Source organism: Hirundo rustica, chromosome Z (genome assembly GCF_015227805.2).
Source record: "Hirundo rustica isolate bHirRus1 chromosome Z, bHirRus1.pri.v3, whole genome shotgun sequence".
Classification (NCBI taxonomy): Eukaryota; Metazoa; Chordata; class Aves; order Passeriformes; family Hirundinidae; genus Hirundo; species Hirundo rustica.
Window position 1 is genome coordinate 27854894 of NC_053488.1, and position 27608 is coordinate 27882501.

Sequence of the window (27608 nt, forward strand, 5' to 3'; positions counted from 1 at the left end):
ACAACAAAAGGTGTAGAGTTATTCTCCAGAGGCACATCCTAAACAGGTACTACATTCATTATCACAGATCTCATTCTGGGTGCTTTTGAATCTGTTTGGAGCCTGGGAAGTGAGGCAGCAAAGCTCAGATCATGGATCAGACCCACAACTTCACTGACCAAAAGTGTTCTGTCAAGGGAAAGTTCAGGATGTGCTTCAGATATTGTGTGGCCTGCTGGAAAAAAACACCCCACACTCCTTCCCAAAAGAGAGCAGCTCTCATCCCAGAGAAGGGCTGTGAAATCTACAACCGGGGGAGCATAAATCTCTTAAATCACCAGCTGTGCCCATTCAGCAGGGAGAGACAGAACACATAAATCTCCAAAGGGTCACTTTCAGTAGGCAGGGACTTCTGCTCTGGTGGCATTTCAAGTACCTTCGATCAGGCATGTTATTTGGATTAGTCTAAAGGGATGTGCAGTCTATCTGTCCTGCCATCTGGCTCAGCCCCCTGCTCAGGCTTGTCCCAGCACCACACAGAGATCAGGCCAGATCTGGCGTGCTTGTTTGGGTGACAGAATGGCCAGGCCAGGAGAGGACACTCAGTGGCAGATGAGCTGACATGGGTCTGAGGAGGGTTGGCAGTCCTAAAACATTCCACAGCTATCATTAAGCAACAGATGATTAATAACAGATTACAGATCCCTTGTGAGTCAAAGGTCTCTTGGGCTTCCTGTAATAAGTGGCCACATCAGGCTTGCCAGCACAAAACTGTGGTTAGAGCAGGGATGTCTACACTGTCGGCTGGGCTTGAGACCAACACCAGTATGCAGGAGTGAGCACCAGCACTGTCATGGCCCCAGGATCATCCCCTTAATGTCTTTGGCCTGCCTTGGTACGGGCAAGGCAGAGACCGCCACAGCACTGCCTGTCTGCAGGTGTTCCATGGTCAGAGCAGGGCCAGAAATGCAAAAGTTTGGGAGATCAGAGCAGTTCATCAGCCTCAATGGATGTGATTACAGAGTCAACAAACTTAGAAAGAAACACTTTCTTTGCCTTTTTCCACCCGCCATGCTCTGCCCATAACACAAGCTGGTTTTCATGCAGTAATTGCCAACTAGGTGCAAATTACCCAATTACACACTTAATTTGCTTTGGCTGATGCTCACCAGAGGCAACAAGGGTTCACCAGCACCGATGTTCCAGCTCCATCAGCCTGCCAACACAGCTTTGGTGATGGAACAGCCCCAGACTTGGAGCAATGGGATGGCAAGCAGGAGAGCTTCCCAGGTCAGAAGCATTGGTGAGGGGTTGAGCTACCACCACAGGCAAGTGACTGAACCTGTAGACTTTCAAACTTTCAGGTCAGCATGAGCTTGAGGCAGTGGTGACATTAACAGCAACACTCAAAAGCCAGGAAACAGGATCAGTGTCACCAACAGTAATGGTGCCTCCATTTGACACCCTCCATCCCTTCCTACTTTCTCTGCTCTGTAGGTTTACCCTTTTTTTTTTCTTCTGCATCTTGCTTGGTGAGGATGAAGTGGACACAGAGAGAAGGTCAGCAGCCCACAGCAGCTTCACAAAAAGGAGAGCATGTCATTCTGCAGATGACAGGCACCAGACAGAGGGAAAACCCATCTGTCCTGCCAGCTTCACTTCCCAGTACTTCACAGAGCCAATTCATTCAGGGAATAGAGCCAGATGTGAGAAAACACTAGGCTTTTGCTTGGAATCTGTGCAGGTTGGCACCCTCAGAGGATTAGCACATGATGCTTAAAGTAATTGAAGCAGAAAACCCTGGAGCTGAAACTAAGATCTAAAGGGAGGGAGGGGGAACACTTGTCTTTACTCTGGTCCCTGAAAGTGGATGAATTGTCAGTACAGGTAGAGCTACACAAATAATTCTTTTCTTCAGTCCTCAGTGACAAACCTGGGACTAGGAGGAATGAGCTCTGCCGTGCTCATCTCCAGCCACACACTACAATTTTGGTGCAGATCATCACCACCCAACCCTAGAGCCATGGAAACATTTAGGTTGAAAAGCCCTCTGAAATCATCCTGTCCAGCATTCCCCAGCACTGCTAAGGCAACTACTAACCCATGTCCCCAAGTGCCACATCCTCATGTCTTTTAAACCCCTCCAGGAATGGGGACTCCACCCTTGCCCTGGACAGCCTTTTTGTGGAGAAATTTTCCCTAATACCCAATCTAAACATCCTCTGGGGCAATCCCTCAATCAGTCATCACTAAACACTGCAGGAATTTCTTAGGGAGGAAGGAGAAATGTCATTATTTTCAGCCTTTAAATTTACTAGTACATAAACCAGTATTTGATAAATATGGACAGCATCCAATACCATACCATTTGGTATTAGACCAGAAGAAGGCTTTCATACTGAAATCTTACATATTATTTAAGCCTAGACCAGGGAAAAAAGGTCATAGAGTCTGTGGATCATATACACATGGATGATTTTTTTACAATATTTTTTTGCCAGTTCAAATAACTGTGAATCTTTTCAGCTATACATTATCAACTCTATATTTTAAACACTAAAATGCTTCATTCCAATAGCCATGGTCCAAGAAGAAAATCAGTTCACAGATAAAACTTGAAGGATTTGTAGTTCTGTTCTGATTTACCAGATACCTTTCTAGGAGATTATGCAGTAAAACATTAAAGAGGAAGAGGATCACACTGGCGTTAACGGCACCTGTTCTTTATGTGAATCATTTATGCTTCACTGTAACAAGATGTTTTTAACATGGATTTCACTTTAATCTTTTACTTCAATCCACTGAGTCCCACTGTGTCATGAGTGGTGAAATGTTTAAAAAGACCCACACCACCAAAAACTTTACATCACAAATAGATAAAATCAAACTAGGGGAAGAAGAAGGAGATACAGAGAAAAGGTATGTATCACAGACGTGATAGTGATTACAAGTCTCTTACTTACTTGCTGCTTCCACCACCCTTACCCTCAGGTTTCTCAGCTGTTGGTGGCATGAATTACATTTTACAACTACTAAGGACAGTAATGCAAAGTAATCAGACCACTGGTCATGATGCTCCTGCTCAAGGAAGACATGATGAGGGGACAGAGCAGGGATCTAAGTCGGTATTTGACAACACACATGGCTGAGTAGCAATATGGTCCAAGCAACCAAAAATACGAGCTGGATATTCTCAGAGCCTCCTCTAAAAAGCTTGGAAAAAACAGAAATGTCTCTCTTCACAAACCCTGTAAAAAGGAGGAAGAAAAGGATCAAAAAGCAGCAAACACGCTTCACACTATATCTCAAGGTCCCTCTTCTGGGAGATTTTCCTCACATTCAGATGGGAACAGAGGTCGCAGGAGGCGGGCTGAAGCGCCAAGGGAGCCCGTACCATTCCCCCTGCGGGTGGGCTCTGGCTCTGGGCACAGGGAGAGCGGCAGCAGCGGCTCAGCAGCATCCTCTGCTGGCTCTGGGAGCCCTCCAGCGGCTGCCTACAGCGGGAATCACGGAATGCTTCGGGATGGGAGGCTCCTGAAACATCATCCCGTCCCATGGGCAGGTTGCTCCAAGCCCTGTCCGAGCTGTGTGTGAATCCTGTGGGTGCTGCTGTCGCTGTCACCATCCAGGAGGGAGACAGCGGGGCCTTACAGCAGCACCCCAGACAAGGTGAGGTTATTCAGGCACACACCATTCCTCCCTCCCTCTTGGCCTGAAGCGAAGGCAGCAAACCTCAAGCTGAACCGAGACGGGGAATCCACACACCAAGGTTGTTAAAGTTAGCCATGAGATCGTCATAAGGGAGATGATGAGACGGAAAACACGATCAACTCCCATAGGCCCCAAGCTCTGCAGATGAGTAAAGTGCACAGTAAATTTGCTAAAGCTGGACCCAGAAGGAAAGCAGTAAGCATTTGTGTAAGGATGATGGGCAAAACGCTGGAATTCATCTTATTTCAAGGGAGGGAATGACCCATCACTCCTCGGGGTGAGTTGCGGACAGAGAAGTGTGCCAGGGGACACCAAACCACTCATCCAAAAGTGAACCTTGGCACAAGAGTCTTCAAAAGAAGAGTGGTTAGGGTTTTATTCCTATACCTAGGGATGATTACATCCAGCAAGCGCAAGGAGTAAAGCACAGTTTGTTTGAAGGCTGCAGGTTCAGGAGAAGGAACTGCCTTAAGACAGGATGGTTAAGAGTCTTGCTTTTCACAGCCTCAGGCAGATTGCAAGGATTTCCTCTAGACTGGTGAGTGGGTAACAAAAGCCATCCCCTCCTGTCCCATCACACCCATGGCACGGATGGTTGCAGCTCCAGTCTGCAATTCCCTCCCTTTAGCTAGAAAATGGTTAATTCTGTGATTCTTTCTGGGTAATTTTCATATGACTGACCACAGAACTATTAATACCTGAACCCAGAGCTGGTTCAGCTAAACAACTCATTCCCTCCAAGGAGAAGAAAACCACAACTTCTTCTGCCCCTGGAAAAACCTTTTGTGACTGCAAGACCAGCAGCTCAGATGTAACGAGATGGTTCTGGTTTGCTGCTGCCTCTCAGGGGAGAACATCAAGCAGCATGAGAGAACTCATCTTGGTTTTCCTGTGCCTCCTTTGCATCTCCAGGAAGGGTGAGTTCTGAGCTTGCTGTCAGCCCCTGTCTGATCATAGCTTCTCCTCTCACTCTAGTCCTAGTGCCAGGGAGCTCTCTGCTACAACAAACTCTCCAAGAACTGCACTCTCCATCACATTGCTTAGAAGTATCCTGAAATTCCAAGTGCATGTGACAACACTGGGAAAACTTAGGCTTAGCAATTGTTAGAGGGGTCATCAGTTTGAGGAGGTTTTTTGCATTGTTCTATTTTCCTAACTTGAGCAGGAAGTTAATCTAACTTTTCCCCAGCTTTGTCAGGTGGACATGGCATTTTCATCACTGCTGTGCTTCACATTCCTTAGGAGTTATTATGCAACAGACAATATTTCCCAGTTCCACTGAGCACTTAAGCTCACATTTAACTTCAAATATGTGCTTAAATTCCATCAAACTCCATAGGATTTGCATAGCTTCACTGCCAAACAGCATCTGCCAGAGCAAGGGTAGTGGCTGAGCTGGTCCCCAGCTCTTTCTGTTGTCTTCATGACCTTTCCCACTGACAACCAGCAGTAACGCTGACCTGACAACTCCTTTTGGGATTTTCCTTCTGTAAGGTGTGCAGGTATTTGTCTCTCTCCTTCTTGTGAGAGCTTCAGTTCCAGGAGCAAATGGAGGCTGGATATTAACAAAAGGAACATGAAAGACCTACCACAGTGAGGCTTTAGCACTAAGGGTAAATTACACACAGAAAGTTGACAGCTCCCTCCACTCATAACTAGGCAAACTGTGTTTCCATGGAAATGGGTGGAGATGCTAACATTAAAAGCACTTATTTTTAACATTATTTTTCATCTAGAAGGTAAGGGGCAACTTACATGCTTAAAAAAAAAAAAAAGAAAAAATGTTCTTTGCTTAAGACTGAAAACAAAAAGACCAACAAACAAACAAACAAAACCAACAACAACAAAAAGCCAACTTAAGGGGTGGCAGAGAGAAGCAAGTCATACTCAAAAGCACACAATCTACAGTTGTCCTAAAGTAAAGGTTACAGTGACATGCTGCAAAATAACTAAAACGAGAGCAAATAAGCTAGAAAGCAATAGCAATTACAATTAATGTTTTCAGTGCCAGGTCCTTGTGCCCAAAGTCCATGAGCTTCATGAAGCTCCTGCAGTACTGCAGCATTGTTTATTAGATTACCTGGGCTGGAAAAGGTGCCCATACCTTATTGTGTACAACAGGGCAGCACAACTCCAGATCTCAGTAATCAAAATAACTGGCTGGGAGCTGACTCCATGTAAATATCTGAACAGAGAACTGGCCCTAGGACAGCCTTTGTCCATTGTGTAACACACAACAGGTTAATACAAGCTGCACTGCCACAGAGATGTTTGTCAAGGGCTATGAGCCACAGATACAGGAACAAAAAACAAGTCTTATCTTTGAGTCTACAGGACTAATCCGACAGCTGAATGCCAGTATGGTGAAGCCAGCAGGACCAGGGATGGGTGGAACTACTTTCAGGATGCTCTTACATTTTACAGGTGCTCTTAGCTACTGAGAGCCCCTGATCTAATGAAGTGAGTTTCATAAGAGAGGAATGTAGGCACAGATGTTTCTGAAGCCACAATCTGCTGCTACAGCTGTTGATAGCATCAGAAGAGATAGACATGTGTATGTATTGAACTGAAAGAGAGGAGATTTAGATTAGATATTAGGAAGAAATTCCTGGCTGTGAGGGTGGGGAGGCCCTGGCACAGGTTTCTCAGAGAAGCTGTGCCTGCCCCATGATCCCTGGAAGTGTCCAAAGCCAGGCTGGACAGGGCTTGGTGCAATCTGGGCTAGTGGAATGTGTCCCTGCCCATAGCAGAGGGGTGTAATGAAATTAATTTTAAGGCCCCTTCCAGCCAACCATTCAGCAATTCCATGATCCCTTCTTGCTTGTAGGTGTGCAGTGCAATGGCTGGTCTGTTCATGTCCCGTCTGACGTTACTGGAGAGCTTGGGAAGATGGTTATCCTGCCCTGCACCTTCACACTCCCCTATAAAACATTTGACCGGGCTCTCACGGCCATCTGGAGGATCAAGGAGCCTTACAATGGCACGGTAATCTTCAAGTGTGTGAGCCAGAGCAGCAGCGAGCTCTGCAAGACTGCCATCAGCCACAAGAACAAGTACAGACTGCTGGGCAACCCCCGGCACAAGGATCTGTCCATCAGGGTTGACAACCTGACCTGGAGCGACAGTGAGAAGTACTTCTGCCGGGTGGAGCTGGCCGGAGATATCCAGGACAAGTATGAGAGCAGGAATGGGATAAAGCTGCATGTGATTGGTAAGAGGGCGCGAGAGGCAAAGGAGGCAAAACCACCTTCTAGGGAAGAGCCACGGGGTGTGGAAAATGACAAATGGAAGCAGAAGTTTACCTGAGATGGTTTTCCAAAGGGTTGGGTTTTCTTTCTCCATTATAACAGGGAAAATTCATTGTCTTCCTCAGTCTTCCAACATGAGACAGTGAGCACAACACAGGGAAGGGAATAGCACCAAAACTAGTAAGGAAATGGCAAGGCAGTGGCAGCTGGGGTAAGAGCCCACCACAAGCTGTGCATCCCACTTTGTCCCTGCAGCACAGGATCAGGGAAGGCAGCAGAGGCAAGCTGGCGCTAAAACATTCTCTCCATCAGAACCTGAACTGGACAGCAAGGTGCTGAGCACAAGTTCACAAGCTGTTAGCAGAACAGGGCCTGGGTGGTAATGGGATTGGAAAGACAAGATAGCTGGTACTTAGGTGCCATAAATCCAAAATCCTTTGGAGCATGAAACACAAAGTTTTTCCTGGAAAACCAGCTCACAACAAAAAATGTCACATGCTAATCCCACTTCCCAGGGCAAGCTCACAGACCAAGGGGAAGCTAGGAGCCACAGGAGGCCTCAGAAGCAGACCCAGATCTTACCCAAGCCATGAGGTTGGAGGATTTTTCTTTTGAGAGGGAAATTCCTTATGTCTGCTGCACAGTGTGGATGTCCAAATGGGACCCAAAGATGAGCTTGGCTGTTTCTTGAGAAGTTATTCACAGTTGAGGCTCTCCTTCAGTTGCACCAGCTCTTGAATACCCACACGCAGCAGGACTAGGGCAGGATGGCAGCAAGACCTGTCTCTCAGGGGTTGCCTGGTTTTTAATACCAAAGGAATGATAACACACACAGATACAGTACCCTGCTTGGGAATGGGCCCTGACACTGTGATTGGGAGGGGTTAACTAATGCTTAAAAGGTCAGTTTAAGCACCAAAACACACAGACCCATGATACACAGCCTCAGACTCCTCTTGCACTACATGGACAATGGGGAAGATGCAGTAGGTGGTAGCAAACTCTATTTTTGTTGTCTAGTCTGAAAAAAAAAAAAACAATTCCTGCTCTTCTTCTGTGAGGACACTCATTTAGTGCCCTTTGCTTTCCATGACACCTTTTTTAACACCTCCAGGGATGAGGGCTCCACCATCTCCCTGGGCAGCCTCTTCCAATGTCCAAACACCCTTTCTGTGATGAAATTTCTCCTAATGTCAAACCTGAAAGTGACCTGGTAACTCTGGAGCTGGAAAAAAACTAATCAAAAAAAGGTTATGGGAAAAAGCAGATATTTTCCCTGTAACTAACCTTCCAGATCTGGCAAGTTTCAGGCACTGAGCAAAGGACTCACAAAAACAGGTCCATCCACATGCGCTCTGGAGGTCAGAGATCAAAGGAACAGCCACAAAATTATTGTGCAGAACACTCTGGGTGACGTGTCCTGGACCTTGTGGAGATGCAGCCAAGTCCAAAGAGGTCCCCAGCTGCACCTGTGCCTACAATGGTGGGTGGCACTTCTCTGCCTTCTGCCACAACAGCTGAAGCTGACCGAAGTTCAGAAAAATGTGTGAGCCATTACTGGAATAAAACAAAGCACACATTCATGCATCCAGGCTTTGCTGGGTGAATCCTTTTGCCGCTCTATCCAACATAGGCTAGGTGGGGAAATCAAGGAGAAGAAAGTGCCAAGAAAACAAGAAAGGATAGGGCTGATCCCAACATCCATAAATTTATTAAATATTTTCTGGTGAAGAGAATCTTTAAAGCTCATCTTGCCCAAGTCCCCTGCCATGAGCAGAGATACCTTCCACTATCCCAGGTTGCTCCCAAGCCCTGTCCAATCTAGTCTTGGAGACTTCCAGGATGGAGCAGCCACAGCTTCTCTGGGCAACCCCCTTTTCAAAAAAATTCCTCCTTACATCAAATCTAGATATCTACTCTTTTAGTTTTGAAACATCAACCTGTCCTGTCACACAAAGTCCTGCTAAAAAATTTATCCCCATTTTGTTTGGAGCCCCTTTAGGCCCTCACCAGAGGCTCTGAGGTCTCCCTGGAGCCTTCTCTTGTGTAGGTGAACAGCACCGGCTCTCCCAGCCTGGCTCCAGAGCAGAGGGGCTCCAGCCCTGGGAGCATCTCCATGGCCTCCTCTGGACTGGCTCCAGCAGTTCCACGTCCTTGTGCTGTTGGAGCCAGGACTGCAGGCAGCTCTTCAGGTGGGGTCTCACCTGAGCACAAGCGCAGAGCACCCCTCCCCTGCTGCCCATGCTGAAGGATCAGCCCTGGGCACAGGGGGCTCAGGGCTGGGGTAGGTCCAGTTCTCACCCACCAGTATCCAACTTTACCTTGATAGAACAATGCTGAGGGTCCACTAAAGACTAAAACTTCATTCCAGGTGTTTTGCACCAGATCTGCCTTTGCAGCCTGACCTACTCTCCCTCCCCTGTCGTGATTCCCACAGCAGCCCCCAGGATTATTAACATCACAGTCAGCTCCAGCAAGGACCACACCTTCCAGGCTCACTGCACAGCCGAGGGGGAGCCAGCGCCTGCCCTGACCTGGACCGGACCCCCCTACAGCAACCTGAGCTCCACCAGCAGCTCCAGCCACCGCGTCACCAAGGAGCTGCGGTCGCTGACCCACGATGGGAAATACACCTGCACTGCTGTCAACAGCCATGGCAGGGCTGAGGGGGCCGTCTACTTCTACAAATTCAGAGCCTCCGACAGCTCCTCCTTCATGATCCTGATCTTTGTGCCACTGGGAATCAAGGTGGTCATTTTGGTGGTGATACTGAGCTTCACGGTTTTCTCCAGAGAAGGTCAGTGTCGTGACTTCTCTCCATCCGACTGGCAACCAGGGATGGATGTGCCGACAAGTCAGGCAGAAGGGGACTGGGTTTGCTTGGGAGGAGGGAGTGCTAATGATTTTATGATTTTCTGCCCTAAGAGGACAGTTCTAGCAGGAAACCTAAGAAGAGCCAAGAGCTCTTGGCTGCCTGGTCACTGTCTGCTGACAGAGAGACCTTTGGAAATTCAGAGGGAGCAGGAGTTTCCCTGAGCCCAAGAAGAAATGTTAATAAACCAACAGAGGGAAAATTAGTGGAGAACCCACTGCATACAGAATGAGATTTTTTTTTTTTTTTTCCCCTTGAAGCAGGCTAATTACTATCTCTTCCCCTATAGCCACAGCCAGGATTTACCTTTGCTCCATCCCATACAAATTTAATCTCCTGGGATGCACATCCCCATTTTACAGACTGTCCCTGTCAGTCCCCCCGGGCCTCACTACCCAGTACTTTCCCAGCATTTGTGAAATCCCACCTTCCAGCCACACCAAGGCTGTGAGATCAGGGAGTGCCCAGCTTCCAGGAGATGAGAATCAGCCCATGGACTGAGGGATATGACATCCCAAGCAGCCCTCCAGTGATGCTGAGTGGTGGCATGGGCAGGAGGGCACTGAGAAGAATGAGATGTCACATCATTGTGACTCACCTGTAGGGACTCTGATGTCATACTCATGGAAGCCACCACTTATCTTGAACAGCAGTTGTCAGACCAACCAAAAATGATTTGCTCCTTATATTCCAGCGCCTAATTCCCAAGTACACCAAGAGGGCCACATGCCTGACATCAGGGCTTCTCCCCATTCACTGGCATGCCACAACCACCCTGCAGTGCAGCTTCCCAACAGCTCTAGGTCACTCCTGGCTCCCCAGCCCACTCTGACATCATTGCTAACCCACATCATCATTTCCACTTCACAGGTCCCCCGTCTTCTCCATCCAGCCTGGCCAGGTAAGGATGTCTTGTCTTCTACTCGTATTATCTTACAGGGGTGTGAGGATGGCCAAGGTGAGAAATGTAGCATGTCCTTGGTCTTGGTAACAATTTTCTGGTCTCAGAGAAGGCTGCTGGGGCAAGGAGAGGGTTGAGCTGATGGCCAGGTGAGCCAGTGTGAGGGAACAAGGACTGGACACTGCTGGGAGGAGGTTCTGGCTTGGGCACAGCTGAGAGGAGACCCCAGTGGAGTGAGGACAAGAGATTGGGCAGCAGTTTGGAGAGACCACAGTACATGGCTGCTGTACCAGCAAAGGGCTGACAGAAGTTTAGACGTCCCATAAGCCCAGAGCATGGCTGGAAGGCTGCAGACAGGCTGGGAGAGCTCAGGGTGTTCACCTGCACACGAGAAAGCTCCAGGGAGACCTCAGAGCCCCTGTCAGTGCCTAAAGGGGCTCCAGCAGAGCTGGAGAGGCACTTGGGACAAGGCATGGAGGGACAGGACACAGGGAATGGCTTCCCACTGCCGGAGGGCAGGGGCAGATGGGATATTGGGAAGGAATTCCTGGCTGGGAGGGTGGTGACGCCCTGGCACAGGTTTCTCAGAGAAGCTGTGGCTACCCCTGGATCCTTGGAAGTGTCCAAGGCCAAGCTGGATGGGGCTTGGAGCAGCCTGGGCTAGTGGAAGGTGTCCGTGCCCACTGCAGGGGGCTGGAATGAGATGAGGTTTAAGGTTCCTCACAACCCAAATCATTCCATGGTTCTGTGATGCCACATTAAACCAACAATGGATCATCCACCCAAGGGAAAGGTGAGGGATGGGGTCTGTGCTGACACTGTGAAACAGAAATCGTCCCTTCCCTCTGCACCCCAGTTTGTAATGGAGCAGAAAAAGTTGCCACACCAAAGCTGACGAGCTCAGCTAAGTGTGCAGGGAAGGTATGGAGACAGCAAACAGCCCGGCTTAGGTGTGACAGGGCCTGATTCTTGGGTTGGGATCCACACCATGCTCCCACAAACCACTGGCATTTCCTATTACCCAGCACAACACTGATCTTGGACAGTCCTTACAGCTGGAGCGGCCAAACTTCTGGGATGGGAAAAAATAAGCAAAAATAAATTTTAAAAAAATCCAACCAAAACCAACCCTTGATTTGATGGTAAAGAGGACTTATCTAAGGTCAAGGATAATTACATCTGCATGGGGCCTCTCCCTTTCAGTCTGAATCATTTCTTTGTGATACCTCCTTCCTGAGTTACCCCATGTCTCCTTCCCTGCCCTCTCCCAAGAAAAATGGCCATTCCAGCAGCACAGTTAAAGAAACAAGACCACAGGGCACAGCAAAAGAAACAAACAACTTAATCCTACAGTCAAATATGTAATTACTTGTAAAAAACCATAAAAGCGGGGTTTTGCTGATTTATCAGAGTCTAAACCACATTGTACCCTTGTTATATTTGCATATATACTTACATAGATAAGAAGGCTTAAAGCCAACACTTACATGAGAAGATCTTCCTCAGGAGGCTCTGGGCAGGACGGTAGCACAGCAGATGCTAAAGGTTCAGGAGTTTGCTCTGCATGCCTTAAAATGTAAAAGCTTTAAGGTGTAAAAGAGTGGTTTTGGCTCAGACCCTTAAGAACTACCATGAGGTAGAAGAGGATGTGTCTGGGAGTGTGGCAGACACTTCCTCTGACATTCATTGGAGCCACTGGCAAAGCCCAGAGCAGCCTGAAATGTGCCCTCACCTTTCCCACGTCTCCTCCTGCCAGGTCACAGCTGCCAGAGTGCACCTACGAGAACTTTGACCACAGACACGGCGGCAGACAGACCCTGCCCACCGGAGGGGCAGCACCGAGATGTAGCTGAGGGGCCAGGCAGGACCCATCCCCACGGATGTCCTTCCCCAGGTAGCACAGAACCAGCCTTGGCTGAGGCTCAGGTCAGACCAGCCTCAGGGAGGTTGGAACTGGATGATCTCTAAGGTCCATTCCACAATGCTATGAGGTCCAGCCCTGCTTCTTCTCACAAGTGACAGCAGCCTTTATGGGGAAAAGAAAGAGTGATGTAGCTTGAAGAGCAAAATATGGCCAGTTTTAACCTATCTGTGTGTTTTTAGCTCATATCAGATATTTAGCAAGCAGACAAAAGTATAAAATTGCCTCAGAGGCTTTTTGCTTTGGTATTTTTCAAGCATCACTCTGAAAAGCTGTTTTCATCACTCCACTTCTCCAACCACATCCAAGTGAGCTACTGACATGATAGAAATCCTAGCTGTGGCAAACTACTGGAATTTCTGATGGGGTTTGTTCCTTTTTTAAAAAATTATTATTATTACTATTGTTCCTAAACACCCAAAAGAGTTTATTTTAGAGTTTAAAGGAAATCTTAACTTTTAAGAGGCATCCAAGCAAAAAAAGGAAGACGTTTTCCAAAATGGGTAGTGCTGAAAGCAGGACATGAGAAGTCTAAACTAGTCTGTGTTCTAACTCTGCTTCAGCTTCTAGTGCCCAGAATCTCAACAGCTTTGTGAAAACATTCCAATACACCAAATTGTTGGTTTTGCGGGGTTTTTTAAGCTATTTCTAAACCATTTCCACCCCTGTGTTACACAGAGCAGGTTTTTTAAGGTCTGACTACTTGTTTCTTAAATCTCTCTCTTCTGAGATTAAGTCACTACTACAAAACTACAAAGCCCAGAAAGTCACAAAGGCCAACCACAGACAAATCTCTAACACAAGTGTAAACATCTTCCAAGATAAGGTGAACAGGTCCACCTTCCGCTACAGGGCAATGGGGATAACCTGGAGTCCTGGAGAGGCAAGGCCAGGACAGGGCTGGAGACAGCAACAGCTTGGCTTAGATGAGAAGGAAGAATTAAGAAAGAGCATGTGGCTTGGAGTTAATTTCATGTTTATACGGCTGGATTTGATGCTCTGTGCAACCATCCCAGTGCAGCAGCTCCAAAAGTGCTCCCCAAACAATCCTGCTCCTGCTGAGAACCACCAAACTGCTACTGAAATACCATCAAGATTGCAAGCTTGACCCCAGGCTGGGAATCATTATTTTAAAGTTCTCCTTTTCATAATATCTGCACTGGGAAAGCAAAGCAGAATTTGAAATTACTTGTCCAGAACAGTAAGGGGGAAAAAAAATAAATGCAAGAATACACTTGAACCTGATCTTTTAAATCCCCGCTTAAAATCCGAGTGGTGACAAACCCAGATTTAATAAAAATAAGGAGAGATACAAAGAGAAAAGGGGAGTTACAGCAGACAGTGTAGTCACAGACCTGTTAAGCTCAGTTTCACAGGCATCACACAGGAAAGAGACCTCAGAGATATCAGCTGGACAAATTGAATTGGACTTCTGAGCCCTTATGATTTACAGACATAGAGTAATGAGAACTCATTTCTACCTGTGCATGGGATTGAGGCTTGGCTTTCTGAATTTTTCCCTCAAAAATTACTTCTTTAACTCAAGTAGTTTGGGTCCAAATAGAAGCATCATACCTAATGTCCCAAAACCAATTTGTTCCCCCTGGTCCTCATGGGACAGTCAAACATCCACTCAAACAAGTATAAACTGGAAGGACAAAACTCAGCAGGGCATTCCTGGTATTGAACTCATCTGAGAGATACAAGGAATGAAAGTCCTTCCAGTAAAACTAGAAGGAATAAAGTCAATCTGTTGGGCAGCACTTGGAAAATAAGGCTACAAGCTCTGGAGTTCACATGTGCACAGAGAACTGCAATACAGGTTCAGATTTCAGCCACCACCATGCTGATCATAAAGCCAGAAGACTGGTCTGTAGGTGACACATACAGCAATTACGTGTTATCTGATGTGGATCCTTCTACCAAGCCAAAAATATCACAGTGTCTGTCACCAACTGCTTGATTTTCCATTTTTATTTTGCATGGGCTTTGCAGACAGAGCATGTTATAAATACAACATTTGTAAAAACTCAACAGCTGAAACAATTCCTCATTTTGAAAGTGCATGTCAAACACATATTTCTGACTTCTTCACATCTATATGCAACAATAACATTGAACCTAATAAACCCAGTGCTTTTAAGTCTTTGGGGGGAAAAGCAGCAGAATGTATTCCTCCAAACATGAATTTTCCAAAACAGTCTGTTAAAAACCATGCTGCACTATTATCTAGTTACTATACAGAGGGATGTACATATATATATATATTTATTTATAGGCTCGCAGATAGAGCAAAGAACTCTAAGACCACATTAAAATGACGGTGATCTAATGACCCAGCTGGCATAATTAGCAGAATCTGCCAAGAAGGAAAAGGTGATCTGTCCTCTAGCACCAGAACCATGGTTTAAGAGCAACAGCTCAAAGCATCATTGACCAGACAGTAGGTAGCACATTTCTATCCCCTGTTGACCAGAACTCATGTTTTAACGTGCAACCAGTCAAAAACACAAAGGCACAATTAATGGAGGAACAGAAAAAGCGATCAGTTCCTTCACAGAGCTGTAGGACTGGGACTGCAGGACCTTAGGCCAGCTCAAACATATCAGTGATTAAATGGACATCAAACAAGCACCAGGAAAAATTCCTGCCTTTTGCTTTTCCTAAACAAAAGTGCATCCTAAGATCAGACAAGGCAACAAAAGCAGTGATCATTCAGCTGAAACAATGGATTTACAGGCTCATGGTTCATGCTTTGGCAACACAATTTTAACAAGGGATCACCAAATTTAATACAACAAAAATATCTCTTCACAGTGTCATCTAAAATCCTCTCATGTCATATCCAGCCAGGCCGAAGAAAATATGCTTACATGGTGGTTGTTAAACATTTTCTAAACAATCAGACTTAGGAATTAGGGAATCCTATTTACCATGTTCGTAACTGACTGTTCCCCTCTCAGACACTGGAAATCCAGAAATATGTCTCTGGATTTAAATCCCCTTGAACTTGGCTAGGAGTTATTTGCACTAATCAAGCAATATAGATGCAGACACACTAATATTTAGAAAACAGGAAAAAAAAATGTTCTTAGTTCCCATTTTTGTTGGTATTTACAGAAGTGGATAAAGATTGTAGGCATGCCTCTAAACTACAGATTTCTGTGGGACAGCAAAAAAGTCAAGATTTAAAATACCATCCTTTCAAATACACGGATTTCACAAAAATCGCTAGAAACACACTCATCAGGTAAGACTCAAAGGTATCCTGGTTAAGAAAGTCAAACCTCTTTTACACACGATCCTCCACTCACTTTCGAATAGCCTGAGGGATGACACACCGGAAAATGAAAAAAGGCACCAAGCAAAAAACTTCAGACACTACAGGATGAGCTGTGCTGACTAGTGATTTGTACACCTATCCCCAGGCACCCTTCACTCCAAAGGGCACCACACACAGAAGATATTCAAGTGCTTTCAGTCAAAAAAAGCCGAAAACAAATTTAAAGAAAAAAAAAAAATCACACCACAACACCACCAAATTCAAAACAAAACCAAAACGCAAACCATTAAGCAATTGCACAGGCCTAAAAATCAAAAGGAAAGCAAGACCTTGAAGTGGAGAAAGTTTGACAGTGTGCATCTCTTATTCACAGGTCTGACTTAATTAAAAGTGGAACTCTGAAGGTAAAAATCATTTGTGCAATAAGGACACTGTTTGTAAACCAGAGCCACTGCTGGCCCTGTGCACCTGCCCAGTGCCGCTACCGAATGCTGTCCAAAAAATGCACTTCTGGGTACAGTGTGTTCACCAGGAGGGACAGGAGATTATTGCCATCCTGAAGGCAGTGCTCAGGGTGCTTGATGAACAGAGAGGCCTGGGACAGCTGCTCTTGGTAATCCATGTATTGTTTGCTGGATGACATGGCTTCAAGAGCACTCAGTGCCTACAGAGAAAAGGGAACATTCTGTAAGTTTTGTGTATTTTGGTCCATAACACAATACCACCTGCGCAATTCCACTAGAGGATCCTCACCAACTACAGAACCCAGAGTACTCAGAATAAAACAGTTGCAACTACCATACTGTGGCAGTGTTTCAAGCCAACTTGTATTTTTCAAGCTTTTCTCTTCCCAAGATCAACACAAAAACTGTCCTATTAAGGCTTCCTAGGATTCTGTAACCCAAATATTGTCAAATATCTATTAATGAACTCAAGACATGGTTTCACATAATTTATGTCAAACTACAAGCTGCAACACACTTAAAATGTCACTTTAGGTTGTTCATATGAATATACTGACTTTCATAAAAGTATTGTTTTGCTCCCATTAATAGCATTAAGGTTAACTGTCAAGCTAAAAATTGTATGTAGAGAAGTCATGGCAGGACTAGCAAGGGTGAATGCAGAAAATATTCCTGAACAAGTTTTGTTCTTTTCTTAGAGAAACAAGCTGTACCAAGCTACTTTGCTTTGGTTTCTAACCAACTCCTCCTTCCTCAAGCACTTATTGAAAGAACACCACGGTCAGGTGCACATGCTAAAGGGGGAATGTTTATTTGTCACAGGGCTCTTACGTCCTGACCTCATATAAACAAATGTCAGAGTGAATGAAGCCCTGCTTTATCACTGAAAAGCAGTGCAAACTACAGCAGCCCTGTTTTTTTCCTGTTTGTTTTAAATTTCTTCTACCTGCAATGCTCCAAACTCTGAAGTCAGACATAAGTTCATCTGCCCCTTTTAAATGTGTAAGATTCAAAAATAGTGCCTTATATTAATGCAGTACACTGTTACCCTGGTTTTTCTGAGTTTTTTATTAGCCTTTTGATTTTCATAAATGGAGTCAGATCTTTTAGTTACTGTAGAATATTAGAGCAGTTCTTCTACCTTTCCCACAGAAGTAATATAAACAAATCCTTTGTTTTTCATTCTCTGTCCTTTGTTTGCATATTTCTAACCTGAAAACAATTGTAACTGACAATTCGTCTGGCCACTGAGGCTGAGGGGTGGAAACCCCAAAAAGCCAATCTTCTGCTAGACCCACAAATGTATAAAAGTAAAAGAATAAACAAAGGGGTCTCTTCTCTCCGCTCTTTCAGCTGGGAGCTGGATCAGAGGAACCTCTGCGAAAATCTCTTGTCTGCGTGTGATTGCTTTGTGTGTCTCGGTGACAGTACACCGTATAAAATTTTACCCAGGATCACTTTAGGACAGAGTCAAACACACAGTCTTGCTGCCAAAGTTTAGCAACAAGGTGAGAGCAGGATTTACCTTAAAGAAATCCTTGCAGTGACTCTTACGAAGTTCACCCCAAAAGCTAAACAAGCATGCAGAGAGGGCATGTCAAGCAGCCAGAAATGGGCACAGCTCACCTGCTGAGCCTTCTGAGACAGCCTGGGCTCCGAGCCGGCCTTGAGGCGCACCTGGCTCTCTGCAGGGATCTGCACCAGGAGGAAGGCAGACAAACTACGGGCAACCACCCGGAACCTGCGTGAGGAGAGCACAGAGGGACAGGGTGACATCAGATCCACAAGTCTCAACAGCAGACAGATTGCAACATCTATCCACGAGGTATCTCTTGCATGAGGAACAAAGGCTTGAGAGGAACTATTCCAATGCATTAGAAACCACTTCAATATCACAGAATCCCAGAATGGTTTGGGTTGGAAGGGATCTTAAAGTTCATCTTGTTCCAGCCCCTGCCATGGGTAGGGACACCTTCCACTAGACCAGGCTGCTCCAATCCCCATCCAACCTGGTCTTGAACACTTCCAGGGGTGGAAGAGGATCCCTGCTTCTCTGGGTATACACACAATAGGACACAACACATACTAAAAGACAATATAATACCTTTATAGGAAATATTCCATCTGTTTCAAGTCTAGCTGAAATACTCCTCACCTCACATCTGAATGATCACCTCAGGTGACAGAATGTAAAACATTCCTATCACCCAAATCAAGGGATGACTTGAATGACACCAAGAATTCAGGGCAATTTGAACAGCACTGCATCCCAGAATGTCTTTATAATCACAAAGTTATGTTTAGGTACAGGGTTAAATTGTTGTTCCACAAACACTTATGGGGTTTTCTTCACAGCATTCTTTCCAACTTGATTTTGACACCTAACAATCAAACTTGGTGTCTCCGTTTAGAAGGTAGAGTGAATCACAAGCAAGCATATGCTCCCTTGTGCATCTCTTAACATTTCCAATACCTCAAGGTTGGGACATAAATTGCAATGTGTCTGTTTCTATACAAAATCTTGGGGAGTCAACTGAAATAGTTTACTATAATCCAGGTGGAAGTACCTTCCTCTAACAGTCTGCCTACAAACTTTGCTTGAGATGGACACTAATCAGATTTAGAACTGCATTTTCTTTCCTTTCACAACCTTGGAAGAAGTTCATATTTGCTTCTTAACCGGATTAACACACTTACTGTGCTATTTTTGTGACAGGCCCAAAGAACATTATAGACCTAGGGGCAATGTGGATTCTGATCACTTTTTAACACTGTGCTGGACCCAGACTAGGTATTCTGGACCCAGGCTGCAGTTTCTTTAATGCCATGATTCAAACCAATTAATTCACCACAGCTTCAGCCCTCACCTCGGTGATAAAGGAGACCTCCTGCCTAACCCAATAGCACCAAGTATTCCAGAAGTGAGTCTCTCTTCAGCCAACTGGCTCTGCCGGCCCTGGATGGACAGCAGGGTCCGGATGACACATTCAATCAGAACGGGGTCATCTTGCTCCAGCTGCACTAAGGACAACTGCATGGCTTTATGCCACCAGAGAAACAGCTTTGCCTCTTCCTTTGCTGAGCTTCAGGTAAAAATGAAAGAAAAAACATAATAAAAAAAAAAATTGAAGATGCAGATACGTAAGTTAAGTAGTTTATTTCCCTTCCCATTAGGTCTATGAAGAATTCAGCTTGTTAATTCGTAAAAGCTAATTTTATCTCATGAGGATAGCATAACTATACTACCCCACCAGTTATTACACTGCCATGACTGCTACTGTTATGGATTTGATCCACCAGCTAGCAGGTTTTAAGGGCCTGTACCAGGACAAAGAACAGTGCTTCCTTTTAAGCTTTGCAACTGGAAATAAATGACACTGCAGCTGTAAGTGGATTTAAACTTGCCTAAGACTTGGCACAGAAAGAATGAGGCTGTATCTCTACTCATTTTTTTCTTTACTTACCAATAAAACATTTTAGAAAGCACTGGATGTTACCACAATTTAGATATTTAATATGATCCTTGAAAAAAAGGAAACATTGAAGCTTTTTGTTGAGTAAAGCCCAAAGTGAAGTTCTTCCTATGCTATTCTTAGTCTTTCCCCAAACAGTTGACAGTTTAGGTTAACAAGCTCAGATTTTCCATATCAAGTACCAGCACGAGTTTCCTGCATCAGAGTATCCTCACATTACTCCTCCCAGTTGTTTCCCATCGCAGGCAATCTCAGATCTGATGTTTACAGCAAGGTTTAATCTGCTTTATATGGTGGCTGTGACGTCTCCTTCATACCTCAGCAATGAAATTATTACCACAACAAAAGTATTTTCTGAATTTCAAGAAACAGTGGGAACATTTTTCCCGATTGTCCTTCTACAGAAAATATGAACATTATCAACATTAACATGGAAAAATAATAATCAGGTTTGCTAAATCCTGGAAATTTCATCAGCAACTCGAACTATAGTTGTTATATACATTAAATATTTTTATTTTGACCCCAAAGCTATGCATTCTTTGCCCTCAGAATCCAGTTATCTAAGAGGTTTTACAGCGATACAGGCCATTAACCATGGGCCCAGGTTTGGCCTGGAGCGGCTGCACAGCCCCTTAGCCAGCAGCTTTCAGCACCAGGTCTCTCCCGTAACTCATGCCACCTTGTGGATACGCTGGGAAGCAGAACCCAGAATGATTCAGGGTTTGCTCCGAGCCATTTTAACAGAGCACGAATCCAGTCTATCATTGAAACCAAGCTTGTCTGATTGAAAAATGATTGAAACTCACTAATTTTCTAGCAGATTAAATGCCTTCTTCCATTTAACCACCACAACTACTTTCTGTTGGCACTGCAGATAGACAGACCCTGTATTAGTAGATATAGAAGGACAGGCCACTTCATCCAGCACTCTGTTGAAATTAACTTAATTAACCAGAGCTACCTAATTATATCAGCTATACAACTCTAAATAAACTTTAATCTAAATAATAATAATCCAAAAGTCCAGACACATTCAGAAGCTTCCAGTTTCATACCTGGGGTACACTTGCTCCAGCCATTTGCTGATGGTTAGCAGGATTTTCATTTCATTGGTAAGGGTTTGGTCAGTGTTCAGGCATTGGAGCAGGTAGACATAGAGGGTCAAGTAACTTCCTAAAGACAGGCACTCCTGCAGGAATTCTTCCATGGTTAGCTCAGGAACTTGGAGGGAAGCAAGTATAGGGCCCCAGCCTAACTCCTGGTGGTGAGGGGAATCTTCGAAGAAAGCAGAAGGAAAGAACAAAAAGCATGTGAGAAAGCAGCACTTGGTAAAATCTAAGAACAAGAACTACTAGTTAAGAGAATCTGGGCTAGTTTAGCTGTTCTTCAGGTAATCAGTATGTCATGCAAATCTCATGGAGAGAACAGAAAAATTCCACTATCATAGGGCACCTCCTTGAGGTCAAGGCGAGGTATTTTCCCAGCATTCAGCCAGGACTAAAATTTGACCATTTTAGCAATGGAACTAGAAGTATTTCCCTCAGGTGTACTGAAATCTTACACACAGTCAAAGAAATAAAAATGTAGTTCCACAACGATTATGAAAACAGAAAAAAGAAGAAAAGGAAAAAAAAAAATCATACACACCACACTCTCAGAGTTTTACCAAACCAGAGTATTTTCTTCTTAAATTAGCCTACAGAACACTAGAGAAGTGGAAAAATGTCTTCAGTTCTCTTGGGGGTGATTTTTTTAATAAAATCCTCCACACTTTAGTTGGAAAAATTGCAACACTACACAGAGCAAATCAGTTTTCACAGAGACACGTATGGATATTAAGAAAATACACAATTAGAGCATTTGTAAAACCCAAACCACAATCAGAGAATCCCAGAATGGTTTGGCTTGGAAAGGACATAAAAGACATCTTATACCATCCCCTGCCATGGGCATGGACACTATCCAAGGTTGCTCCAAGCCCCATCCAACCTGGCCTTGAACATTTCCAGGGATGGAGAAGGCACAGCATCTCTGGGCAACCTGTGCCAGGGCGTCACCACCCTCACAGTGAAGAATTTCTCTCTCATACCCCATCTACCCTTATGACAGCGTAAAGCAATTTCTCCATGGCAGAGGGGCTGGAACAAGGTGATCTTTAATGACTCTTCCAACCCAAACCATAATTCCAGACGATTTGTGCTCAGTGGCATCCCAGACGAACCAGAGGCTGTGAGACAGGGATAGGCTCCTACCATCGCTGAAGTAGGAGGTGATGCAGGCCTCCGTGGTCTCGGCCATGTGGCGCACGGAGGCCAGGCTGTGGCATGCAGCCGTGAGGAGGGGCATGGCCAACAGCCCCTGCACTCTGCTGTCAATCCACTTGCGCAGGCTGCCCCGCAGAGACTCGGCCGTGGTGATGCTGGAGTTGTTCAACATCATCAGCGTCTCTGTGAACAGGCTGCTGAGGGCCAGGTGACGCGTCTGCAGATCCATGTCTGCAAGTCAGAAACCAGAGAACATTTTCAGGGAAGAGATATTGGAACCCAGATTCAGCTTCACCACCAGACACTTCCTGTGGACTCTGGGAAAAGCCTCTTCCTCATTACACACCCATGGGCAGGAAGAGACACAGCCCCTCATAACCATTTCTGTGGAGTACAGCGAAACACAAATTTCACCTGAACTTAGTTTGACAGAGGAACCTCAAGATGGTACTAGTACTAAAAATGAGATCTAGATGATCTCATCACACAATCATGGGTGTCTGAACACATTATACACTAGGGTACACCGGTATACCTATTCATCGCTGTCAAGTTTTCCCAGTTAATTTAGAACCATTTCTAAATGAATCACACATGAGTAACAGAATCATAGAATATTAAGGTTTGGAAGAGACCTTAAATATCATATAAGTTCCAACCCTCCTGCCACAGGCAGGGACATTTCCATTAGATCATGTTGCTCAAGGCCTCACTCACTGTGGCCTAGACCACTGCCAGGGTTGAGGCAACCCCAACTTCCCTGGGCAACCTGTGCCAGTGTCTCACTACCCTCACAATAAGAATTTCTTCCTAATAACTAACATAATCTTTCCCAGTTTCAGTTTGTACTCATTACTCCTAATCCCCCAAGACCAGGAGGATGGATTTGTGCCATTCTTCCCTTTAAAAAAGAGGTAAATGACAAGTAAAATAAAAACTAGAAAAAACCACCAGGTGACAAAGAAATTAATTGCTTAAGCTTCTGTATATCATCAGCCAGTTTTACTCACAAACATAACCAGTTTTTAATGTTGGTTCTGTCACTCTTGACAGCTCTGTAGGGCAAGATTCGTATTTTTGTCTTGTGCTAATATACCACATATGTAAACATTACCAAAGCACCCTGCCCTGCTGCCCTAAGGGAGACATGACAGTAACACAAATAATTACATCATCACAGACGTTCATCAGTCCACTCAGTGGAATAGAGGATTTTGACAGCTTTACAGTAATTTGCCATTTCCTCAACACAGACCTGGGGGATTAAAGATGACTACATCATCTAGCAACTTGGCCATTTCTTGTTCCAAAACTGCAAGGGTTATCTTTCCACTTTGTTCTAAGGTGCTGAGGAACTGAACCACCAGGCGAATGTACACTTGGCACTTCAGTGTTGCATCCTGTCAAACAAAATTAAAATCAATTACGCAAAGGGAAAAAAAAAAAAATTACACCTAGAAATCTTTCCATATTCCGTAACATACACAAGCAGAACTTCGTTAAAGCCAAGAACAGCATGGAGATGCTCCAAAACAAGTTCTACTCACAAGGTGGATGTGACTATCTGAAGATGTCCCAAAGCCTGCTGAGATTTTCAGGAGCTTCATGATCAGTTCAGCTCCAGTATCCTTAGCAAGGATAACAGAGGGAGGGTAGTGACTGTTGCAGTAGCTGATGATGCTTTCATAAGATGAAATGCCCACAAGCTGCCAAGGAAGGGAGCTAGTCTGTCCAAGAAGATTTATGAGTGGAGATTCCTGAAGATTTAAATACATCAGTTTAAGCAACACCTTCTTTGGAGTTTTCAATTCATATTCACAGTACTCAATATTGGAAGGAAGCTCTGGCTTCAGAATTTCAATGAGATGGAGCTGAGAACTCACAGAAGTAGATGACCTTAGGGAGTCTGTCTGAAAAGCAATTCCTTATTCAAGCAGTGAGCTAACACATGTATTTCATCTCTAGCGTCTGCAGAACTGTTGCAGCAGCTCTAACCAAAAGCTCTACGAAAGTGTGTGAAAAATGTTAAAATTTGACATGCATACATGTAAAGACAGCTAGAAAGATATGGAAACCCTTCAAGTTAAAGTCTCTTTGCTACAGGTTTAAAAGAGGCATTAAAATATTATTTTTAAAAACACATTCATTTTAGTACACAGGAGAAACTGCTTCCCTCAATTTTCCATTTAGTGAATCACCCACTAACCTGGGGGACTTCTCATGTGCTAGCTCTCATAAATACCACCCTGAACAGCACAGCATCCCCCCAGCTCACACAGGCAAGAGCAAGTCAGCAGATGTAAAAGTCTCTCTATGAGCAGTTCCCATCTATTCTTAAACATCTGCAGTGAAAAAGAGCCCCCTGAAAACAGAGGAACACCAGCTGCTGGTGTTTGGAGCTATGTCAGAAGTTTAGACTGGATATCAGAAAAGAGTCTTCCCCCCGAGGGTGTTGGGGCACGGCCCAGGCTCCCCAGGGAATGGTCACAGCCCCAAGGCTGCCAGAGCTCCAGGAGGGTTTGGACACTGCTCTCAGGGAGGCACAGGGTGGGAGTGCTGGGGACATCTGGACTCGGTGATTACTTCCAACTCAGGATATTCTATATCCTATTCTATGTTTCTACAGGTTTTTCTACAGGTTTTAGAATGAACAAATACTGAAGTTGTGGTGACGATTCAGAACTAACCCAAATGACACAATTTCCACAGGAATGTGACACTGGTACAAAAAGCACTCCTCGGATTGCTCATGCCCTGGAACACAGGGCTGAGAAAGTCTGAGATTTGGATCAAGGTGTCACAAGAGTGCACAGGCAAAAACCTCCAGAGGGTGTCTCAGTTTAACACACTGCTGGAAGGAAAGAGGGAATTCCTGAGGCTGACTCACTGTTTTGTTGATAGCAAACAGCTATCTTCTGAAGCTTGAGAAGCTTCTGATAAGCACATTCAGGTCAAAGCACGTGAACTCTGGTAATTTTCCTAAACTGAAACACAATGATGGTCAAAGGCTGCTGGTGACATCTTAGTGCAGCATCTTGTAATACCTCAGAGGAAATGGAGAGCAGAAGATACTGTAAGTGGAAGAAAGCTGACAGATGTGAAATGGGACTTCTTAAAGATGAGCAAGACCCTCTGAAGAGTCCTCCAGAAGCAATGAATTTGATTTAGTCACATCTCATGTCCTTTCTAGTAAAGGATTATTTTTCTTTTCAGAGATGGGTATGAACCATCACAAAAATTACCTCTTCGCCTATAAGCTGTTCCTCCTTTGCCAACAGGACCATCATATACAGCAAACAGACAATCATGCTGTGAGTCTGAGGGTGCGGGTTGGGATTCCAGGCATCAGAGAGGACACTGACCCAGTTTACTTCACATAAAACATAACCCAAGAACAAGAAACAACTCTTGGGGCTGCCTCTTTCAATCTAGGAAGGAGAAAGGGAAAAAAACAGGTGCATAAAACAATGTAAGATACAAGTATTTTTATACTTTTCAGTTCCTTAGCTAACCGTAAATCTACAGCAGCATCTTAGGTCAGCAGAGGAGTAGACAAATGTCTTTCCTCCATCATTTTGATTCCCCTCTTGCAGCTTTACCTTGTCTCAGATGACTTGAAAGTGAGAACATGTCAATAGCAAAATACATTAAACTTAACTAAAAACATTAAATACATATGCAATAAATGAGACATTCCAATAGATTAACACAGTGAGAGCTATACAGCTCTCCACAACTTTAAGACTCCAAAACACTCCTTCACAAAAATCCATCACAAATTGAGCAACTGTGAATGTTAAAAACAAACTTTAAAAGCCTACTTGCTAAAAGAACTATCTTCTGCTCTCCAGCTGTTTTCAAGGGTAGCACTGACTATGAACTTAATTCAACAGATATCACGAACTCACTTTAAAGAACTCTTCCATAAGCATCTGGTCTGGATGCATTTCCTTCCACGGAAGCCTTCTGAACTCAGTGTGGAAAGCATAGAGAATAAACTCTGGCATTTTGGGGGCTGTGCAACACTCACAGTAATGCATTAGGTGTAACCAGAGAGCACCATGGTGGCTCGGCAACAGCTTTTCTAGAATCAAAGAAAATAGCTGAATTAACAACAGAAAAAAAAATCAGATAAAACTTGATTTCAGAAGAAAGCCTATTTATGAAGAAGAAAAACTTGTAAGTTACATCAAAATACACTCTAAAGAAAAAAATGCACACTAACTTTTGTATTTTTTTTTCTCTGAATCAACAAGTGCGGAGGCTTAGGATTTCACGCTCACCTTTGAAGCTCTCATGCAAAAGCTTGATGCAATCTGCAAACAGACAGACCACAGTGGAGGCTACAGAAGTGTCACTCTCCAACCAAGGGTAGCAGGGCTGGCTACTGAAAAGAAGCACAACACAAATTTCAGTGTTCAGTTACCTAAGCATAAACATTTGCAATTTAAATATTCTAAAGCAGTGAAGTAAAGGTATCAGCAGTTGTCCCAATTTCAGCTTATTCGGATTCTCTTCTTCTTGCTTAGACGAGCTGCATAGTTCACTATCCCACTGAAGATCCACTCAGTAAACAGAAATTACTTGTTTGATATTTCATAATGGAGTTGAAACAGAGTTTCCCAATGACATCATTCAGCAACCGCAGACAACCTTCAAACTTCAGTGCTGAAGGTGCACTCACAACTCCAAAAGCTTCTAATTTTGAAAGAAAGCAAAATTTGAATGTATAGTACCATAACTAACTTTTCATGTCAGGACAGAGGTGCACAAGGCAATAGATCATCACAGCATTCATTTAGCTTAAAGTTTCTTTATATACCACTGGCATTTGGGGTTGCATTTGTTCAGCTTTTTTGTTTCATTCTAAACAGGTATTATAGATATTATGGAAGCTAAAACAGGGAAATCCGAAATTCAAGTTTCAGTGCTTTTAAAACTGAGTGAAATCCTTCAAATAATCAAACTCTGCTCATATTATTACAAGATTTTTCCCGTATCTAAAATAATAATTCTATCCAAACCTTGGAAAATTTGATGTAGGTCATGAATTAGTTCTGTAATTATTAAGGAAATGACAAAGTGAGTGCTATTTAAATGGAAGGGCAGATAGTCACAAATTATTCAAAACCAGGTAATAATGAAAGCCATTCTTACAGGACTGAAGTCCCTACTTTAAAAAAATTCATATAATTTTAAAATGCAATATATACCTTGCATCTTCTTTCTCCAAGACCAGTATCCATGGTTTAAAGAGTCCAGCAATGACTGAATACAAGGACTGCAATGCTAAAACAAAACAAAGTTGTTTTCTCCTTCAAATCAAAAACAGTGAACATATTACACTTTTCTAAATTTGCATATAATATCATTTTCTCATTCTAACATTCACAGAGTTATAGAATAATTAAAACTGGAAAAGACCTCTCAAGATCATTGAGTCCAACCATTCAATCAGTCCTTTCTGGCCAAATAAAAATTTTAAAATA

The 27608-nt window shown here is 44.2% G+C and overlaps 2 protein-coding genes across 7 annotated transcripts in view; one reads left to right on the forward strand and one right to left on the reverse strand.

Annotated features, from left to right (window-relative positions):
• Positions 1-4555: 4555 nt before the first annotated feature.
• On the forward strand, positions 4556-12564 carry SIGLEC15 (sialic acid binding Ig like lectin 15). Its single transcript, XM_040090898.1, has 5 exons — positions 4556-4607; positions 6518-6901; positions 9376-9735; positions 10681-10711; positions 12468-12564. The coding sequence occupies exons 1-5, from the start codon at positions 4556-4558 to the stop codon at positions 12562-12564; spliced, it is 924 nt and encodes a 307-aa protein (XP_039946832.1).
• A 2038-nt stretch (positions 12565-14602) lies between these two features.
• The window catches only part of EPG5 (ectopic P-granules 5 autophagy tethering factor), a 56056-nt gene continuing 43050 nt past the window's right edge, over positions 14603-27608 (reverse strand). For 4 of the 6 annotated variants that reach the window (XM_040089821.1, XM_040089819.1, XM_040089822.1 and 1 more), the window contains exons 34-44: positions 27333-27408; positions 26403-26506; positions 26028-26203; positions 25362-25547; positions 23667-23876; positions 23375-23519; positions 22108-22350; positions 20911-21130; positions 19247-19462; positions 18006-18120; positions 14603-16579 (exon numbers count right to left, since the gene is read on the reverse strand). In XM_040089821.1, coding sequence (XP_039945755.1) covers positions 16397-16579; positions 18006-18120; positions 19247-19462; positions 20911-21130; positions 22108-22350; positions 23375-23519; positions 23667-23876; positions 25362-25547; positions 26028-26203; positions 26403-26506; positions 27333-27408 — 1874 coding nt within the window. In that variant the 3' untranslated portion in view covers positions 14603-16396. The remainder of the gene's footprint in view (positions 16580-18005; positions 18121-19246; positions 19463-20910; positions 21131-22107; positions 22351-23374; positions 23520-23666; positions 23877-25361; positions 25548-26027; positions 26204-26402; positions 26507-27332; positions 27409-27608) is intronic. The other 2 variants (XM_058424063.1, XM_040089820.1) reach the window with 1 other exon arrangement.